General features: G+C 41.8%; 1 protein-coding gene across 3 annotated transcripts; it reads left to right on the top strand.

Annotated features, from left to right (window-relative positions):
• The first annotated feature begins 3,255 nt into the window (after window positions 1–3,255).
• Window positions 3,256–17,368, top strand: LOC118404701. Of its 3 annotated transcripts, none has more exons than XM_035803963.1 (6): window positions 3,256–3,407; window positions 4,311–4,516; window positions 6,896–6,997; window positions 15,147–15,332; window positions 15,806–15,871; window positions 16,196–17,368. In XM_035803963.1, the coding sequence occupies exons 1-6, from the start codon at window positions 3,389–3,391 to the stop codon at window positions 16,421–16,423; spliced, it is 807 nt and encodes a 268-aa protein (XP_035659856.1). In that variant the 5' UTR covers window positions 3,256–3,388; the 3' UTR covers window positions 16,424–17,368. The 3 variants fall into 3 exon arrangements, with proteins under 3 accessions (XP_035659856.1, XP_035659857.1, XP_035659858.1); XM_035803965.1 differs by lacking the exon at window positions 3,256–3,407 and adding an exon at window positions 3,765–3,844; XM_035803964.1 differs by lacking the exon at window positions 15,806–15,871 and having other exon boundaries at window positions 3,257–3,407.
• The last annotated feature ends 4,906 nt before the right edge of the window (window positions 17,369–22,274 follow it).

Genomic DNA, 22,274 nt, shown 5'->3' with positions numbered 1-22,274 from the left:
ACATACACCCAGATACTATCTCAAACCCTCTTCTCGCCACCCTTGCCCTAAATATTACCATACTGTTAACTGTCTTTTCAACGACAACAGGTACTCATCGCACCGACACATCACTGTCGTCTGATCGACCCGTCAATCATACCAACAATTCCCTCACAGAAGACAGCGTTGCCACTGTTTATATGTTTCCTCACAACATGCCCCCAGATACCATCTCAAGCCCTCTTCTCGCCACCCTCACCAGTCAACTCCATTGTCACAGAAACGCAATCTCGTCAGGATTTGAAAGACGTGAGTGTTTATATAGTTCCGGGGATGACAGGTGCACCCCTTTCCTAACAATGGCGCCCTTTTTTACCACGATAAGCCAAGGGCTTGAGCTACCACCCTTCAAATTAATTTGAGTCAATTAGAGGGCCGACCCCGACCCGACTTCATAATTAGTAAAATAGATTGCCCTGCGCTTAGAGTAGCTCTTTTTAGAACACAGTGGTCTTTTGTTTGATTGTTAAGAGTGACTACTCCATCTAACACTTGTTAGAACGTTGTAGTTTTTACCTAATAGACTTTTGATAAAGACACGATTAAGGTACAGAACGGTAGCACGTGTAGTACTGACAGCTAGTATAGATGTATTAGAAGACTGATCGTGTACATGTTGGCTAAAGGAGTACAGAAAGCTTATTGAGGGGCGGTTTGCAGGTTTTTGTGTTGCTCAATTACAGAAAGATAAAGATCGTCACGGAACGTATCCCGGCTTGAACGGTGTTAACACACGGAAAGGTAAATCAATGTCGAACCATGAACCACAACTGTTGGCTTTCAGCTAACATTGGGGGACAACCGTTATACTATAGCAGAAAAAGTGTGTGTTGGGGTGTGTGGGTTGTGGTAGCTATACTGTACCTTCCGTGAGCAGTTTTTTTTAAGATTATAAGGCTGAAATTTCAGTATAAGCCCTCCTCAAAAAGGGCCAAAGACTTTCTAGCTATAGTTTCATAGTTTGAGATATAGTTTTACATATAAAGGTTTCTTAGTGCTATTGTTGAATAAAACGATACTCTAGGATTGTGGAGTTTTGGCGTATCTAAGACCAAAAATCCCATCCACTCAAACATGTCCCCCTCCCATACTGAAATTACTGCGTTCACCTTTCTGTGAAAGAACTTAGGCTTTTTCTGATTCACTGTAGCCAATGACTAAATGGGATGGGGTGGGAGTCGTAGGTTATATTACTTCTATGACATTTCCCTGTAATGGCCTACTTATAAGAAGTCTTAAACTACTTATAAGAGTGTCTTGAAGACTGAGGCATCTTAAGATGCTCCTCTTTCTTTTCTTCACCGTTTGCAATAAAGCTGTATGGCCATGTGACTCCATCCCCCACCCCCTCTCTCATCCTACGCCATTAGGTAAAACAAAACCACCAGGAAACTGAAGAGAAGAAGAAATATCGTCTGATGTAAACCCTGGCTCCCCCACCGCCAACGTGTTAGATTAAAAACGTTTGACAGAGAGAGACAACAACTTGTTCCAGACTGAATTGTCTGTGTACCTTCCTACCAATTCATATCTTCCATACCACACGTGTGTGTGCGTGGGAAGAATGTGTTTTGCTCTTTCTTGGGGCATAAAAACAGATGATATGGATTGTCAGACATATCTTCATTCAGATTCTGAGTCTTAGGTAGCGTCGGGAGGAAAGTAGGAACCAGAGCTTTGTGATCTGTCCGTTCACCAAACTGTTATTTCATCGCTGAAAACTAGTTAAGTAGAAATCGTTCGCCATCAAGAAAGCACCTGTTGGATAGTCTATAGAGTAGGCTTCTTGACAAGGTTTTTTTTTTACTATGTGTCGTTTTTTGTTGTTGTTTTGTGTCAGTTTTGATTGTACCCGGTTCTGGCAGTCACCTCCTCTGAGACGAGTACAGTTAGAACTGGTTTATAATCATGAGAAGCAGGATATAGTAAGCTAAAAAGCCTAGCCGAGAAGCCTGATTGTAGGCTACTAGGCCAGGGAAAATTGTCGTCTGATATCTTGAGCTGACCAGGATAATAAAATACCTTCAAATCCCTTTTAATCAAAACAGGATATTTTAAAGAGCCAAGTGTTGGGCATTCAAATTCGACTACTTTTTATGATAATTTGAAAACATCTTCTTGGTGTAAGGGGGTACCCAAACTTCGTGACATGTATTGTATATTGTGAGGTTAGAATGTAGCAGCTTCTCGGGTTTGTAAACTAGCGACGTGTCTTTGTTTCCCGCCTGTCCGCCTCTTCAAACTCAGGAAGTCGGACGGTGACCGAAAACCACATCGTCTGGTCTGTGGGGAACTCCGTGCAACAAAGGTGAGAACTGGCCTGTGAAATCTCAGCCGCGCGCTCATTTGTTGTAGAAACGTGAACGGAAGTGCTGTTACTACTGGATTCTTAATGGTCTGAAGCGGTCGTTCCTATTCATGTTCCCGCTCGGAGAAATTTCATATGGATGTGCTACGTCACAACACACCGGAGGCAACAAGGCCTGTGTTGCTACTACAGTGGGGAGGGGGGTGGCAAGCTCACAGGCGATAAATTAACAATAATTACTCTAAGTGATTAATGACCTGTTGTCACAGGATAAATATCCTAATGTCTATTTCTTCTGTGTTATCTAGATATAAACGCACTCTCCTAGCACAGATTCGCCTCAAAAGATAGGGCACTTCCGGAGAAACAGAGAGAGAAAAAAATACGAGTGCTCTAACCCTCTCCCGTGAGATTTGGCTTCTCAGATACCTTTCCGGGGCTTTCCCCTTTAAAAATTGATGGCCGTCAAAAAGAGAATAAGAGAGCGCTGGAAGGATTTCGGAGAAACGGTCTCCTCTCGAAGCGCAGGGTATGACTGACGCCTCGAGTCGATGACCTCTTACTGTACAATACTCCTGGGTGTAAAATACAAAGAGCCATTTTCCGGCGGAAGCCGCTAAAAGACGTTTGAATATATATCGAAATTAAGCGTGAAAAGCCATTAGGCGTCTTCGATTTGTTTTGATCACGTCTGTACGTTACTCATCGATCGGGAGCCCCGTTGTTCGGGTCTCACCGGAACTGGTCGTTTCGGCTGTTCGGCAAAGATCGGAAATCCTCCGGTCTTCCGGGGCAGACATAATTTGGGTCCATTTTTTTTTCGCGCGTGCCGCCAATCTGCATGTCAAAACGACGTGCGAAAGTGATGTCAGGATGATGTCATCACAAAGAAATGACTAGATTTTCCGATTCTTGGGGGTATAAAAGTTGCCCACGTTCGTTTCTCGCCATGAATGAGTGTAGGAGCAGTCGAGGAAACACCTCCAGTGTAGGGATCAACGTTTTTTACTACTACCTCGATCCAACTTTTATGCAACTATGGCCAAGTGTACATTCCGTAAGTACTACATGCTCTTTTCCACATGTTAACGTTACGCGATTTTTCTTAATCTTTCTCTACTTTCTTAACTGCTCTAATAAGATTTATTTGTATCTTTAGGATGAGAATTTTTCATGTCCTTGCTGATTTTTACGATTTAAGATGATTTTTACGATTTTCATGTATTTTGGCTTACTCGTGATTTTACTCGTATCCGATAGAGATTTTATATATCTACAATGATTTAGACATTTCTGAGGTTAAAACTATTCTGTGATCTTGTTTATAATGATGTTTTAGTACAGTTAGCGTTGTAGTGATCATTTCTACCAGAACACACAACATGTTGCAACGTGCCCATTTTATTACGAACATTTCCCGAACATTGTCGAGGCGAGCCGAACGCCTTTACCTCCGCCTCTCGGTCGGCTAGGCGGCCGTAGTCGCTCCCTATGGTAGAATTGTCACCTTTTAGCGCAACGTTTGTGTAAAATATCGCTTTTTTGGCGCATTGTTTGTGTAAAACATCGCAGGAAATGTTGTGATTTTTGGCAGGCGGGTAGAGTAAGGGGATGCACGTGTTGTACAGAAACCTGTTCGGCGGCATGTTACGCGCCACGCGGCCGAGCAGGCGTGCAGTCCCCGGGGTCATTCAGTCATGCCCCGCATGCCTCCACTTGACGAACGAGCCGGCCGGACTGACAGAGTTGTTTGACTAGCTACCCGTCCCAGCGGAGTCGCTTATCGTAGCCAGGCGCTGCGCCGAGGCATGCATAAATGCGCTTGGAAACAGCCCTTAAAATAGCCTACCCGTAGAGAGCGAGGGGAGAGATATAATTACTGGAGCAGATCGCCCTTGCCGCAGCGCGCACTGCTCCGACAACCTCCCACTAAACGTACCGCTCTGTTTCACCACTTTAGATTGTCAAGAGGACACCTCGGAGCTCGTCGCGTTCTGCTTGCTGCTACTGCTAACCATGGCCGCGGTAGGAGACTCCAGCCCAATCCCTCCCACAACTACAAGATCAGCGACAACAGAAAGAAGAACGGCCTGCGAGCAACTAGACGAGAACGTCCGCATCGTCCACAGACTTTTTCTCACCACAGAAAAATTCTTTAAACACTTCGTAAGTACAAACAGATTTCTATTTCCAGAAAATTTTTATTCGGTATTTCCTGTTCAGTTGGGGCTATTATCGGGTGCTTTAGACTTGTGGTAGAAGGAATGGAATGCAAGTTCTGTCTTAAATTTCCTTTCTTACCGCTCGCACGTGTTGGTACTGTGTATGGGTGGGCTAACGACAGTAACATGTGTGCACATGTAGCCTGTGTTTAACTACATAACTACGCTACTGTTTGACGTGGTTGTAGCTATGCTCTTCGAGCTGTTGGACTTGTAGTCTGTTGACCTCGCCGGCTTGTTGACCCGCCCTTGTTATTTTGTTTGACGTCGTCGGGCGAGAGAGCTAGAATTCCCCTCAGTCATGACCCCATAGGTAAACAGAAATTTCCCAAACGAAACCCGCGAACCGTTCTCGCAACACAAAGCCGGCTCCTGGCTCGCTTTCAAACTTTTCGGACGAGATGTCAAACGTTTTAAGGTGTTAAGCTAATCACTTCCGCCGCCGCTTGCCATGCGGTAAGAGCTTGTGACAGTTTAGAATAATGGGGTATTTTCATGGAGCTGTTTTGTGTGTGTGTGTGACGGGGTCCCAACCATTGCGTGCTTGTGTGCCCTGTTTTGCATCTAGCGGCGTTGTTTTAACAAGCAATGACAAGCCCTAGCCATCTGTGGAGCTAAATTCGGTACCGGCGTGGTACCAATTCCACGAAAAGACCACCAGGCCATTCCTACTTGTGGTTTGCCTTGTAGCTCTGGGTTCTATCTGCTCAAATTCCTACCACCATATCTGTGATACGGTGATCACAAATATAGGAACCGAAATTCACGCCCTGATTTGATAATCTACCAAAGCAAATCGATACACAAACATTTAGTGCAATCACTGATATAGTTTTCATGAACTGTCGTGTTTAAAGGGTCAAATCCTACGTAAACAGTGAATTATCTGAACTCCTGTTGTCTGCTCTATTTGTTAAACACTGTCACGTCAATCAGCAATTTGCACAAGTTTAATAGATGTCAAATGTGACGCAAGAAAATGTCAAATTCCAAATCACTTGTAATTTCAGAATCTACTCATTGTACAAGTGCAGCAAAATACCACCATATCTATAGAAAAGGAAATATGATACCAAATGTGTCGTATCTTTCTGTCAATATTATTACATATACACCCATACGTTTGAGTAATCATGTCGGTAAGTTCAAAAGGAGTACAGTCGCCAAGCTGAGCTGGTGCTCTCAAATTGCCTAAGAGCTTTCAATTAGTAAAGGCTTATCCCGTGTTGGAACACGAATCCTCATACAAGTACCTGGAGTCTCGCGGGCACGTAAAGTCCAGAGAAAGTCCTTCAAAAAGACGCCCACATTCTGGTATGTAGCTTTTTCCCACCCCTGCTACACCGCCGGCCAGACAAATTTCGTTGAGGGCGTCGCGGGGGGTTACGGGGTGCGTGAATTATTCATGTTTTTCCCGCCAACTGAAAATCTGCGGAGGCTCAAAAAATTTAATCTCAGCCCACTTTACGTCTGGCCCAACGCGCGGGGTCATAGAGTAAACGCGAGACAGGGAGGGTCTACTTTGAATATGGAGGTCACACGCTATTCCATTCTTTTATTTCGTCATCCCTCATTAAGCTACTGTACCCAACCCACCAATGTTACATTTTTTGCCGCACCAAAATACGCAAAAATAGAAGGATATGCTAGATTAAAGATCCAAAGCACGCCTTGAAATTGACAACATGTATCCGGGGTCCCTCCCTTAAAAGTGGTCTCGTCCTACGAGATCTGAATATTGATCGTGTATTGATTTTGTCGTATGACCATATAAGGCAAGGAGTATAGACTGGCGAGAAGACAACGGAAATATGAAAATGTTTTCTGATTTGCATATCGGAAATATTAGTCTAGGATTCTCTCTTTTGAAACATTTCATTTGTAAATCAAAGTGTACACAAAGATTGAAGAAAGAAAGGAAGTAGAAATGTAAACGTGAATCTAAGAAATTAATCGTAAGATGCGTAGCTTCTTATACGTTAGCTATTACTGTTTCCTTGTAGCTAAGGGTGTACAATGGAAATACCAATAACCCCCAACCACCTCTTGTGGAAATATCCCATCCTTTACATAGTGGCATACACTTATATTGAGATAGTACAAGACTATTACTATATATATAGTGTAGGACAGGTAGATGTATGATTTTAGACTCAAATAAATGCGAAGTTGTTTGGCGTAAATAAAACATTTTTTCAGCCTTCCACTTGCTATGCCACAACAAGAAGAGTCCCAATCAGTTACTGACAGTGAGAGATTTGAAACACAGGCTCTTTTGTTGCTTATTAATATGATAATATCTTTAATTTTGTTTTCTTTGCAGAATGAGCTAAGGTTCGGCAACCCGGAGTATTCCAACCGTGACCTGACTCTCAGAGGGCTTCCTGAACTTAGCACGTCTTACACCGACTGGGAAAGTTTAACGGTAAGTAACGTTAACGCTCTCTCTAGCCTCTATCAGACTGGCTACGCTAGCTATTATAGGGAGAGTAATTTACCAGGTAACCAGGGCAGTTTTGCTACCAGAGGAGTTGGTCGGCCGGAGGGGAAACATAAACCTAAGCGTGGACCGATTTTTTGCCGAATTCTACGATCCCCGTAGGAAGGCCTGGTGGAGCTAGAGGCTACTCTCTACGTACCACCCAGTAACTATAATCATATCCATTACACCCTTAACAGCATGGTAAGTGTTCTCTCTAGAAGATAAACATATCTATCGCTGGTGTGCTGACTTAAGAGATGATTAAGAGTTTGTGTAATTAGGATGTTTATATTTACTTCCGACCTCGGCCCTTTCTCTGTCGGAATTTTAATCGGGGGGTTATATAGAAATAGTAACCTATCGGAGGAAATATTTCCAAATCTTCTTAATTGAAGGGATTAAAGTCTCACCTGAAGTAAAAATAGCAGGGAAGGAATCTAGGTATGTAAGCTATGCCCCGGTCAGGAAAGAGGCTATGTACAAAATAAACTCAAACCGGGAAATTCTTGGGGAAAGTTTGTCTCCGTCGTTAGGAAAGACAAGATCGTTGTTTGACGTTTTCGGATCAAAGTGTCAACTGTACTTAGCAGTCGTGTCTAGATCTTTGTAGGACAGTTGGGAAGTATGAATTTACAGGCTATAGTCACTGAAGCAGTAGATCAATCAACTCTCTGACCGTACGTACATGTGTATATGCGGCCTTTATGTTGTTACTTAACACCTGATATAAATGCTGCCATCTGTCCATCATAATCACAGTGTTTTCAACAGTATAAGATTACAAACATTACGCGTTTACATCGTCAACGTAATATCTATTATACAGATAGGCATGTGACAGTTTACAAACATGTTCGCCACTTGTATTCGTGTCAACTTCTACTTTACGTAGCAGTCCTTTAAAAGAGTACATTTTTGACGTGCATCCTAGATCGGTATAAATAGGTCTATAAATAGGCTATTCTGCTTTTTTTAAGGGGATCCTATGACGTAGTAACTGACCTATAATTGTTTTCTGACCCGGGATATCTCTTTTGTTTGAAACTAGTCAAGCTTCTTGGTTTGTACGTCTGTTCCAATTATAGTTCCTCATGACGAGGAAAAGGGCACGTTTTTCTGGTTAGCATGTCGTCTCTTCATTGTACACAGTGTATCTATTGTCCACACTTACGCACCTGGGGCGGACTACAGACAAGTCGGAAGATAAAAAAGACATATCCATAGCGCGTGCCTAATCAAAAGGAAGAAAATAAGATAACGAGGAAGATGAGATAAGATAGCGAGATAGGCAACTGTTGCATTGTGATATTTTAACACGTACGCAGGTTTCTTAATAACACAAAAACGCAAGTTCCCCTGTGGTTAGTATAGCGCTATCTACTTAACGGTATAACCTAAAGCCTTGATAGTCTGCTTGCCTGACTTCCAGAAAAGAGCAACGAGCGAGCGCAGCGTGTAAGTTGTCCGTCGTGACCATGAATGATCTCTAGTTTTGTGTGTAGGGTTTATACATCATTGTGGCTAGTAGCACTCCAACAAGTCCCAGCCTTGTCATGTATGGTGTGCGAACAATCGTGGCTTGAGGGCGAACGGAGTGAATACCGCTCGTACACGCGCGGACTCTACTAGAGCGAGAAAAGGCCGCGAGCTAGAGTCATCTCGTATAACCCTGGATACACAAGCTACTGTTTGTTCAACAGGGGAACCACATAAGCCGGGTGTGCCCTTGTCAAGCTGTGGACTCAAAAGGCCCTCTATGACGAACCCAAATCACGTTAACGCTTCGAAAATACAACAAATCCGCTCCCGCGTTTGAAGCGTAACCGAAACCTTTAATTATGTATGTCATGTAATTGATTTGATGTAAGAATCTTGTTAGATAACACGCGGCAAAACATCAGAAGTCGATTCAAGTGGTTGGCGAAGTGACAATGTCACAATTGAAGCTGATTTAGCGCTTAGCAGCTTGACTTGTACACACTGGCAGCTTTATGTACAACATACACCTCCTATTGTAGATAAGGCCAATTCAAGACCCCTTCCGGACTGAGAATGAATGGTCACAATCGATCATTTGGCCATTTCCTGCCAATACACAGGCCCTAAGTCAAGACATCCGCGCCAACAACAAGCCTCTTTCTTACCACACGTCCCAAAGGTGGTTATTGAAGAGTCTAGACGGTTAAAATAACCAGCACAGAGACCAGCATCTTCAAAATCTGATGGTCAACAAAATTACCAAAATTGCTTCCTGAAAAAATTACCGCAAAATTATCTCTGTCAGAGATCAAAGCGTTTGTGAAACAATCATACAACACACCTGGCCACTTGTTCATTGTATTGGACAGATAAAGACCTTTATTGTATATTTATGCCGTAACAAACAGAGCACAACAAGCAGACTTCTTGGGCATGCTTTATTGGTTAACCATGTACTGTTTTCTGCTTCTGTATCAATTTTTATTGGGCCCGATTTTCTAACAGTCACCCAGCCAAAGGTCTGACTTGGAGGCTAAGTACAAGTCAATCAGAGCGTTGCACAGCAATGATACATGTAGAGATATTCGCAATAAAGTACTCTAATGAATCAAAATTCTAAATTGCAGTGCTGATTCTTACCTCCTAATGCTGTACATAAGCATAAAAGAGAAGTTAATTTTTTACAGAAGGTTCGTCTGCTGAGAGTTTTTGAAATATTTTTTTTCACGTCGTTTCCATGTCTAGACGTAGTCTGGCCTAGTCAGCAGGTTACTTTAGAAAAAAGGCACGGTCAAGGCCAACAAGCATGTTATCTGATAGAGTCATGGTTAAAAATTTACACGTGAAAACAAGGGTCTTTCTTACTATATAATACAGAAGCAGGGACATTTGGTGTCTGGAATAGACGACGAAAGTAACTGACAGTCACTGAAAAAAAAAACGCCTCCAGAAATATTTGTTTACATTTACTGATGGGGATAGTTTGCTTCCGATTATCATCAGGCTTTCAACAACACAAATCTTTGCAATAGAATATAAAAGCCTCAATCGGTACTTTAATTTGTGTGTGCATTTCCCACTAGTAAATCTAAAGTTGTATTGAAGCGGTAGGCTGGATGCCAAGACTCGCCCACAAAGACGACATCCGCGGTCCGGCCCCACATGTACGCAATGTCCCCGTTTGCGTGTTAATCGTTTAGCCGCCCGGTGAGAACAAATGTCAGCGTCTAGAGAGTGATGCCCCGCCACTAGAGCTGAGGTTTGGGCAGGGATCTAACGTTACGTTCCGGTTCCGACTGTCGGGAACTAATGATCTAAGGAATGCCCGGTCGGTAGCGGGTGCAAGAGGGGCTAGCCCGACCGCCACCCAGGTTGGTCTCGCCGATTGTGAGACTTCACAACCTCCTAGTCTCTTCCAGACTCCTGCCTGGCTGAGTAGTAATAGATGACTTTGGCCAAGTTAGAAATAAAAAGCCTTGTAGTAGAAGTTAGTTGGCCTAGGAGTGAATTGTCTAGCCGGATGAGATAGCTGGATAGACTGTAAAAGTCTGACTGAGATCCCATGGCAACTTATTTTTTTCCCTATTTGGCCAAGTTCTTCTCTTTGGTCATCCAGCTGACACGTCTGCTTGGAAACTAGACTGCAAAAAACACCCTGACTGAAACCCCATGGCAACGTATTTTTATCCTGTTTGGCCAAATTCTTCTCTGTTGTCATCCAGCTGACATGTCTGCTTGGAGACTATTACACCTCCGGCCGTGGTCTCGCCTTGCCCGTGAATGGTTGTTCTATACCGCCGGCACTCAGGTCGTCTTTCCGCCCGACAAAAACCAACAATCTATTTGATGTGTGTCCACCGGTGTTTGTAGATTATTCCTCCTGGAAGTTAGCTTTAGCTTTAGAGTGGGAGGTAGTGGTCTTAGAGGTTAATTACCGAGGAATTTCGCGAAGTTTGTGTCGGTGTGTTTGACTCCGGACAGGCTAGAATTTGTAATCCTCTCCGCTATCTAAATCCCCCCTCTACGTCACCGACCTGGAGTTTCGTTACACTGTACTAACACGAGAAGAACCGTTAGAACGGATCAGCCACGGGGCCTATATTTAAACGTTTCCTGTACGCACTTTATAAATAGGATTTCACGTCGGAGAGAAGGCTAGCTAAAGACTTAAAGTTGAAAGGATTGTGCACCTGCGACCTTAGAAAACGACTTAAGCACCAGTCTTCATTTTATTCACACCTGGTAGGCCTTTTTATGTAGAAAAAGTTACTTTGTGCCCTATTTTATTAGTGTTCACTTCTTCAGGAAGTCTTGGCGATGTGTTTGTTTGTAACTAGGAAAATATCCTGAGATTAATGAAGCTCATTCATGGTGTGTGTGTTCATTCAAACAAACGTGTGCATGCGCCAGTATTTGTCTGTGTGCCTTCAGATTGTTATTGTTGGCATCCTTCAGACAATACATATGAAATTGGGGCTACGTTACGCAATGCTGTTATTACATCTTACGTAAGGTATAATTTCATTCTAGGAGGACTTCGGAGACACAGTTAAGTGTTGCCACGCCGTGTATAATGATATCGGATGATGGGTTTGAGGATGTTCTTTGATGAAGTGTTCAGTTAAATTTGACTGTAGAGTTCAAAGTCCCCGTGAGGTACTAAACGTTCACGTATGACCTTATATAACCAACATAAGGGTGGGGAAACATTCTTAACAATCATTTCGTTAATCGAATTTTGAAATTTACACTCTTCGCTGGCTTCAAAGACTTTAATAATGTGTGTACCCCCCTCCCAGCATTACTATTTTTTTTACTACCGTACGTTAAAAAATCCAGACTTGCCCTGTCAAACCGCAGGTCATGGCGTTTCATCCAGCATATATTCGGGGTCGTGTTTTGGCTACTTGAGTCATACCGGGGTGTTTCTCTCTTCCGTTCAAAACAAAAACATGGCACGCGTGTTATCACCATGTATACACCCACAGTGCCAGAGATCCTAATCCAGATCCTGCGTATGTCCGTAAGAAATGTTTTTGTCGAGGAAGAGTCATCGTACGTGTCTTGGAAGGACGGAGGACGACTTAGAAATCATAAGACATAGTCATGAAGTGCATCCAACCTTCAAAATGTCAGAGAACACACTTCCGAATTCCCATGTGTTGTTGTTTACCACTGATCCAAATCTTAAAGCTTACGGTACAATGTTGTGTTTAGAAAATATGTATTTACACAAGTCAGGACTATGTTGCTCTTTGTGCTGCTTGGAATATTAGTATCATAAGAATATTTGTTATTCCATGGTCAGTTTCTGGGCAGACGGGATATGGTTGTTGTGTTTGTATGCAGACCATATCGTTTTGTCTATATTTTGCGGTCAGGTGAACTGTTATAAAAGCTTGTAAACAAGGGAAGTGTTTTCTGGCTCTGGTTTGCGTCACAACAATGTCAGTCCCTGTTTTTGTAAACTCCGCTTTTGTTTTCTGTAAATACACAGACGAGAGTTAAACTATGCCGGCACATGTCTGCTTGTACATGCTATGTTGATCTGTAAACAATATCGCACGGCGATGTCAGGATGTGCGACTGTGCTGTATAATATACGTGACGGGCATTGTTCTTATTGAAGGAAATGTCATTGTGTCGTCCTTCCGGCGTATATGGCTACAGGTAGTTTCCTTGGCCCATATCCAACATTCCAAGACGGTCAAAAGGTTTAGCACAGGTGTGCCCGAAGGCGAGGACGACACCTTTGCTGAGATATAAGGAAACGTACAGGAAGTCGCCTGATCGCACCTGTCTTTTGACATACCGAAAATGTTTCACCTGCATTCTTGTCATATCTGCCATTTCTTACCTGATTATAATATCCCGTGAAGCCTTGATGCTTAAAAATTGCGTGTAACATTGCAACATACCTGCTAAGACGTTAGGCCAAACAATGAGGTCAAAATATTTTTGGGCCAATATAGAAAAAAAATAGAAAGAAAGCTAGCGTTATCTTAATAATAGACAGTTTAAGAGCTAGGGGTTTTGCTGAAATTTGTGGCATTTGTGTTCGCAAAAAGATTAGCTACACTTGTCTAGTCTCTACCATACTCCGGCCTGGTCGAACAGTGATAGGGGAATATGGCCAACTTTTTAGGTCGAACAGTAGTAGGAGAATATGGTCTAGTAGGACTTAATTGGCCTATGAGTGAACTGACCGTCCGGTACATAGCTGGATAGACTGCAAAAGACTGCCTAAAAACCTATAGTAGCTTATTTGTCCCTATTTGGCCAAATTCTTCTCTTTTGTCATCCAGCTGACACGTCTGCTTGGAGACTAAGACTTGTCATGGTCACGAGTTGTAGGTGCGGTTTGTTGTAATTTGTACGTACACAGAGATATTATAGTACTAGTAATGGCTTGGAAAATTACAGGCTTGGGGAGGGGGGAATCCCTGGGCTTATTTCTGGATCGCCGACAATGTGACCACACCTTCGTAATTACTTCCACTAGGTCCTATTTATTGACTTGACATCTCTCTTAAGGTGACAGTAAGATGTCATCCAACATTCATCGCAATTCGTCAATGTTTTTTCAAGATTATAAATATCTTATTCTCAATGCATACTTTCAATTCTCTGCATTGCAGAATTGACCTTAAGGTCATAAAAGTGGCATGTGTCTTTTGTTCTAGCTCTACCTCTCTGTTCTAGCGCCACACCCCCTTATGTATGTTGAATCATACTTGTCTAAATGTTAGTCTAGACACATAGTTTGCATTATTTGTTCGACCCTAATGGTCATATCGTGTCATTCCGAAAATCTTGACTTGAAAGTTTGCCCCCCTCCCCAATAAAACATTTTATTTTTGTCACAGTTTTTACGACTTCTATCTATATCTGTTGGCCAACTGGCACGACTGCATTTTGGGATAACTTGGGATCCAGACCCTTGTCAGGGCCTGCATACGCTAGTCATTCGGCACCAGGCGCAACATGCCCCCGAGGAAACTTTGCCCCAGCCCCCCTAGAAGTCACTTCAGCAACAATAGAACAAATGCAGGAAAAATTAGCCGGGTGAGCTAATTATAAGATAGCCAGGCGGGAAGAAAAGCTTAGATTGTCGAGGAATCCCAGCCCGAATCCCTGGGAAGGACCGGGGACCAGGTTACCGTCTTTAGGGCGTAAAACACCAGTTTTGCGAAGGCCAGTTGTGTCAGACCAAGCCGCTGGCACGCCTAAGCCATGCATATGTAACTAAAAGCGTTTCAAATTGTCGCATTATGTTGTTAAGCTTGTTTGCAAACAAATAACGCAGAAAGACAAACTTACTTTTGTAATTATCGCATTCTCAGTCATTATAATTACGCATGTCAGACAACTTTCCTCACAATCACAATGGCCGCTGGATTACCCCCTGCGTGTCATGACGTCACGACAAAGTCAATCCTCTCCTGAGATAATGCTTCTCTGACGTCACGTCATTATGCTATCAGCATGCATCCCAAATATGGTCAAGTCGCCAGTGATGACAATGAGTTATAAAGATCCCCAAATTTGGTGATGTTGTAGGAATTAGAATTATCTTACCAAATATGGTTAATCTTGGCAAGTCTGTCATTGTATCATTATATTGTTATAAAATATGCCCTCTAGCGGTTTCCTGGTGTCTTACAAAGGGGCAAAAGGTCGTAGGGTAATCGCGACCTGTACTTAGCTAAATGATACCAATACCAAAGAAAGCACTGGTCGCTCTATCTTCGGAAAGACGTTTAAATCTCAGCTATTTAAAAGCATCACAGTTAGGACTAACAATCTTATGACAGAAATAAACGTAAAACAGGAATAAACATATTGTAGATTAAATGGGTAAGAGATAGAATAAAGGAGAGCGATTTCAAATAAGACTGTGTATTCAGAAATAAGTTGATCTGCATATTTGTCCACCAATGTTGTGTCCTTGTCCTTGAAGTGTGGAAACTGACTTTCCCAGCTCTCAAGAATTCTCGCCGAGCTGTGATCTCGCGAGAGTCCACATCAAAATGGCACTCATAAATTCTTCATCAATAACAGTTAAAGAACAGATAACTTATGATGTTTGTGTTCTTCTCCCGTTGTTCTACAGAGTGATGTACGTCTGACCACCATGCGCCACAACCTCCACCTACTCTACCCTTTCTTAGACGTGCTGGAAGTAGACGAGGGCGAGGCTGTGGTGAGAGAAGCCGGGAGGCTGGAGGAGAAGTTGTCCAGGCAACTACAGAACGTCTTGTCGCACACGAGAAGCCTCATGCGCGCCATTAGTACTACGGTAAGGAACTTGCTAATCAATGTTTATTTGTCTTAATAATTAGTGATCATTTCTTCTATTAATGAGTGATTATTTTTGGGTCTCCAGTTAGATGTGAGACTTTTTTTTTCAACAAGCCGGTAAAGAAAAGAAACTTTACTGTATCACAAAGAACTGAAATAGTAAAATGTAATTCTGAAAAAAGTATATAATTGAAAAGGCAGAAACGTCTATGATATCAAGATAATAGAATAAAATCTAATCGGATGCAATCTAAAGTAGGTAAGTAATGTATAGTTCAGTAATGGAACTAGAATAAGTTTGAACTAGTACTCTTCGAATAAATGGCCGCCTATGATGAGGACGCAAAATTGGTAAAATTTAATCAGATAAATAACATAGAAACCAAACATTTTTCATTTAATTGAAGTAATGTTTTTGTTAGAAATAGTAGCTTTCAATATAATTTAGTTTGTACATATATACATCCACAGAATACAACATGGTCCTATGTCACATGCCTGTTGTTATGCAATAATGAAACAGAAACAGAAACAAAGGTATGGACAACAGTAATATTGTGGCCTGCTTTGGTGTGGACTCGGGCTCTACTGTTGTATAATATCTTCCAATGTAAGGTGTGGGAAGTGGGAAAGGTGTGGTAAAATACTAAAAAGTCTGACAGGCTCTGAAGGACTTAAGGTGCTAAGCATGAGACACTGAAAAAAGGAAAGCGCAGTAGTTTCAAAACTAACTACGAGAGAGTTAGTATCAATTTTGTGAGAAGAAAAGTGCAAGGGTGTTGAGTTTTTTGCTTCAGTTTTAATGACAAGATGTGTAATTACACGTATACTTATCTGTTCTTCGTTGTTATGTTTCCACAGATGCACTTGATGAACATTGAGAATGACGAGACCGACAACGCAACACCAGCGCCCGTGCATCTCTCCGAAACGCCTTCCGAGTACGACCGCAGTCTCCGAGACCACATTATTATACGAGACTTCGTGGACTTTCTCAGGAGAGTCCAACGAGACTTCATGAAACTTCGCTACAACAATGGCTGCCGCAGAACGACACGGAGTCCCACCCACACCGGGAGACGGTCGTGACGTCATCGACTCGTGAGCGCATCTTCGCGTATCTGATGACGTCATAAACTTGCCAAGGAGAAGCAGTTAAAAAATTCCGTGCCAACGTGGAGCAAAAAAAACAACAACTGTAGAATATTTTTTCATGCGGGTAGCATATGCAGAAATTTCATTCGCAGGTAACTTTTAATCCGTTCCATGCCGCATCAGCTGTGACGTAATCCCAAGTGGCCGCCTCACGCGACATTGTGTTTGAACTCTGAACCCTGGTTGCCGGGCAACCATTCCTTCTAAGAGTATCTATTCCCTGTTTCCAAAGTCAACCTTAGTGTACACTATTTTGATACTATTAAGGGTTTAATACGGAATTTTGTATATTTTTTATACTTCTCATGAATCGTGCGAAGTTTGTTGCATAGTGACCCCGACACACGCTGGTATAAATGCTGCTAGTTAGGACATGATGTGTGCGTGTGCAATATGTATGTCAGCATGACATAGTATTTATTGTGTATCATAAAACACATTTAGCTATAGCAAACAAAAATCTTATATGGAAATCACAATGTTACCGGGTGCTACAAAAACTATTGTGCCAGAGAATACTGAAAATATCAATATTTAAGCAAAGATAGATATCTATAAGACTGCGTCACAACACTAGTTGAATTGTACATAAGATAGAAACTTTGTGGTAGGTTTATGGTTAAGCTTATTTATTGTGTGTTTTCTTATTATTTATTTATCAATAAGGTTTATACCCCTACAGTTCATTCAGTTATACTTCAGATATTTAATTTATCATGTGGCGTTATCGCACCTTTGATTTTGTTTTAATGCTATTTATTACAGTAATTTATAAGATTTGCCTTTAATTATTTATACCAAAGAATTTCAAAACCAACGTATTGTTAAAATGTGTGTAATTCTACAGAGAGTTGAATGAATAAAGAGTTTTTTTACAAGGAACAAGACATTTCCTCGTCTTTTCATAAACAACTATCAGAATAGATGTTCATAAATATCACGAATATATCTCTTAAATATGCCCCTCGTGAAAAGACATATTTGAAAGTCCAGGTTGCTACTAATGAACGAAGAGAGATTCACATTTTATCTTCTTTTTATTAAAAAACAAGATTTATCGATTTTCCACAAAAGAAAACAGTTGATGACACGAAGGTATAGTAGATGGAATAAGATAGCTAGAACACATGATGAAATAAGATAGCTAGAACACATAATGAAACAAGATAGCTAGAACACATGATGAAATAAGATAGCTAGAACACATGATGGAATAAGATAGGTAGAACACATGATGAAACAAGATAGCTAGAACACATGATGGAATAAGATAGCTAGAACACATGATGAAACAAGAAATCTAGAACACATGATGAAACAAGATAGCTAGAACACATGATGAAACAAGATAGCTAGAACACATGATGAAACAAAATAGCTAGAACACATGATAAAACAAAATAGCTAGAACACATAATGAAATAAGATAGGTAGAACACATGATAAAATAGGAAAGCTAGAACACATGATGAAGCAAGATGGCTAGAACACATGATGAAACAAGATAGCTAGAACACATTATGGAACAAGATGGCTTGAACACATTATGGAACAAGATGGCTTTAACACATGATGAATTAAGATGGCTAAAACCCATCTTCGACATGAAGATATGATCATGGCTAGAACACAAATTTCTTGCATTAACTTAAAGGCCACGTTTTATGGCACGACTTATTGCTAAAATCATAGTTTGGATAATTTCAATACCATAAATAAACGTGGGAGTATCCCCAATTCCACCTGCTAATTATAAAGTTAATCCTATACTTTCGGGCCTAAATCCTTGTTGAGTTTTTATTCTCTCTTAGACTATTTTTCCTTAACTTTGGCGTCCGTCAAAAACCACCCACCAACACCCACTCCCTCTATCTTAGGGCCAGTACAAAGCTTTGCACCACTGTGGTGCCACACTCCCAACCTTTCAAGTTAAACTTCAGGCCGTGACTAAACTCTCTGATTCTGATTCCAATTAACGTCCCGGCGCTTTGCCCCTCCCCCTTCTGACTCACCAAATCCATTGATCCGCCGCCATCTTGTTTCGTTCAAGGTCACGACATTGGAAAAATCACAATGTTACCGGGTGCTACAAAATCGTTGTACCAGAGAATACTGAAAATATCAATATTTAAACAAAGATAGATATCTATAAAAATCCATTGATCCGCCGCCATCTTGTTTCGTTCAAGGTCACGACATTGGAAAAAATCGTGCCTAAGACAATTATTATGCCCCCTTCCCCATCATCACTGAGGCTTTAGATTTGCCATTCATGACTCTACGTAAAAGTATAACATCGCTGTAACCCCCCCCCCCCCCCCTTTGGCTAATTTTCATCAGAGATAGATTCAAATTTGCCGTTCCTGACTCTACGTAAAAGTAACGTCACTGTATCTCCCTTTGGCTAGTTTTCTTCAAAGATCGTGTCCTCTAAATTTATTCATTGCAGTTCAACTTCGAATTGAACCCTACATGGTACCTTGGGACCATTGCCTGTGAGGTACACAGTACACACGTCATGTTTTGACACCCCCTCCCCCTTCCGGACAAGAAATATTAATATCGATAATACAGTGGCCTGAAACATAAAATGCTCAAAATACATTCTCCTGGCCATTTGATACAAATCCAAAGGTGAACCAGGACAGGCTTTCGTCTCTAAGCATTTCACAGTGATTACAGATAAGAGTAATATTTTATAGTAGGCGTATTGCAGTTTAGTGGGCTGCTAAAGACAAGCATTGTGAATTTCTTTTCCAAATTCTGAAGAAATGATGAGAATGATAACCAAATGCATCTATTAGATAACTCGGAGTAACAATTCAACTATCTAATGCAATAAGGTGCAGACAAGCGAACACTTCAAACTCCAAGCAAGATGTGACCACAAATTGTGAGGTGGCGAAGTAAAGAAAGCTTGTGTGATAAATGTCTTCGTGCCATAGAGCTGCCATATTCTCCTATCACCAACCTGTTAGAGAGAAGAGAGTATGGGGACACCAGTAAACTATAACTAGGTTGACATTCAGCCTATACAAGACCCACTTCCTTCACAAAAAAGCTATGACTCTATTTTCCTAATTACTTCCTTGTAACATGTTTTAAGCGCTTAAATCATTTGCAGTGCTAATCCATGATAACGGTAATAATTGTGGTATATTGGCATTTAACGAAAATGAAATTTCTTTCAACCAAAGAGGTTAAAACCTCCTTGTTCCAACCAATACTCGATAGTACAGCTAATTAGCTTCCTACCAAACGAATCTTCCCCTACAAGGTGGTCCGGAAACGGCGACAAGTGATGGATAATTGGGTACATGTCTGCGTCATTCCACAGTTGACCCTTTGACCCCAAGGCCGCCCGGTGTCGCCAGAAGAGGTATTGGTTACGTAACAGAACTGCGACTCTGGGGAAGTCGACGGGACGTGCATGCTTGGAATGTTTGAAATACCTTTGCAAATAAACGATCTTCAAACAAAGAAACAAAGGGAATGTATCGAAGAAATTCCGACCACAATTCATTCATGAATGAATGAACTTTATTGCTCGACCATCGTCCATGGAACAATGTATGACAGTTACTATCAAATCACATGCAAAGAGAAATCATGAATTAAGATAGTTTTACTAATGTTATAATACAACATCAGTAATTCCTGAGGTATAAACACTTCAAATATCCAGGTGTTTGAAGCGAGAGAAGAGAAAGACTCTATACCTCACCCCTCTCTTTTTAACGTGTCTCCAAATCTAAAACTCATAAATTTCTGCCGGGTATCCTATTACAAGACCTTCGAAGTATTTCTTTCTGCTAATTCGTCATGACAACAACGTCACAAACAATCTATCCATTGCAAGTTCTCTCTCCCATGTCCAGCAAAAGTACTGACCACTCCACAAATTACAAGGGTCATTCAGCTCCCACTCTCTCCAAGTGGCCATGGTCGCCTCAGTTTCATTTTTCGGAGTTGCCACTCTAGGTCACAGCCCAAACTTTACTGGTCCCCATACCACGTTAACGCATAAATTTATCAAATATTTTGTTTGTACCCATTTCTAATGACAACAAAGTCACAAACAAACTTCCCGTTGCACTTTCTCTCTCTCTCTTGTGTCCAATGACCGCTCTACAGTTTACATGGGTGTTGTATTCCACCCATGAGATCGCCCCTCTTATTTTCTGATCTGCCACTCTCAACCCAAACTTTACTCGGTACCCATGACACATTGACGCATTTATCTCATATTTTGCGTGTACCAATTTTTAGGACAACAACGTCACAAACAAACTCTCCATTGCACGTTTTCTCTCTCATGTGTTCACTGACCACTCTACAGTTTACAAAGACTGTTGCATTCCACCCATGAGATCGCCTCCCTTATTTTCTGAGCTGCCACTCTCAACCCAAACTTTACCCGGTCCCCATGACACATTGACGCATTTATCAGTGTACCAATTCATGACAACACCGTCACAAACAAACTTCCCATTGCACGTTTTCTCTCTCGTGTGTTCACTGACCACTCTACAGTTTACAGTTTAAGGGTGTTGCTTTCACACACGTGCCCCCCCCCCCTCCTCCCCTCCTCCCCCTTTCCCAAGTGGTCGTCTCTCTCATTTTCTGAGCTGCCACTCTAGCTATCTCAACCCAAACTTTACTCGGTCCCCATGACACATTGACGCATTTATCTAATATTTTCCCCCGTTCACACGCTTGAAGTTCCTCAAGTACACGGCTTATCAACAAAAGGACGTATCCAAGTGTTTTGTTGTCCATTTACGCACCTGCCCAAGTGGGCATTACTCAGTAGACGATCGATGGTTTGTAAACTGTTGCTAATTGGGAGTTTCCGGTGGAGAAAAGACCACCAGAGGTGTCCTGTTGTCGAGATTACGGCTGGAGGAATGTGTTACGTGAAGGGTTAGATAATGACCTGTGGAATCAGGCCGGAAAGAAGATTTTTCCTTCCCGGACACCTGCTACTGACCTGCTCTCTGACAGCCAGCTGCAGACCACCTGTAAGGCCATGTTGATTTGATTATATGGATAACATCCTCTGGAAATCTAAACACTGATGCGAGCTTGCGAATGATTACATGGATGTCATCCATGAACACATACTTCTAGTACCATTCCGCCTTAAGATTAATGGAGGAAAAAGGAGACTGGAAAGAAAAAACGGGATGTAAGTAAAGTCTAGATATGCTGTATCACAAATATATCTATAGACCTCATATAGCATATCATTACGAATACTTTCCGAAAATCGTAGCGCTCATAGTTACGTAATCCCGTAAATATCGTAATTAATAGTAGTTATACAAACTATCTGCTGTATGAGATGTAAACCTCGTTAACCCAGGCACGCATGCCACGTGTACCTGAGATGTCACTGTTTTCTATGATATCAAAGAAAACGTAGGGAGTAGTAAAAACTCTCCAAGCAGAGGTTGGTGGGGAAAATCGTGACCTTTTCCTGATATGGTGAGGGAAATTGTGACCTTTTTCTATCAGAAAATGACGGCAAATAAGGAAAGGTCGCGATTGTCCCACCAACCTCTGCTTGGAGAGTAGGGAACAGGGACTGTGTGTGCCTGGCATTATGTAACATACGCCATCTAGCGGAACAGAAATGATTGTCACCGTGAAGCATACCTTCATAGTGGTGTTGTTCCACCATTGAACTCTACAGTCACAGAGGTGAGTACGTCGATGTAGGTTAGACATCCAGGTAATAAGATACGCCAAAGATAGTTACTCAAGCAACTGGATATGTTTGAAT

This window comes from Branchiostoma floridae, chromosome 17 (assembly GCF_000003815.2).
Source record: "Branchiostoma floridae strain S238N-H82 chromosome 17, Bfl_VNyyK, whole genome shotgun sequence".
In the NCBI taxonomy this organism is placed as follows: domain Eukaryota; kingdom Metazoa; phylum Chordata; class Leptocardii; order Amphioxiformes; family Branchiostomatidae; genus Branchiostoma; species Branchiostoma floridae.
The sequence above is the reverse complement of the archived record's forward strand: the minus strand, read 5'-3'. Positions and strand labels throughout refer to the sequence as shown.

What these genes read in the sequence shown, in the direction of transcription:
- LOC118404701 (XM_035803963.1), top strand. An exon ending in AAAAATTCTTTAAACACTTC is followed by an intron (nt 4,517 to 6,895) that starts GTAAGTACAAAC and finishes TTTTCTTTGCAG; the next exon opens with AATGAGCTAAGGTTCGGCAA. An exon ending in TGCGCGCCATTAGTACTACG is followed by an intron (nt 15,333 to 15,805) that starts GTAAGGAACTTG and finishes ATACATCCACAG; the next exon opens with AATACAACATGGTCCTATGT.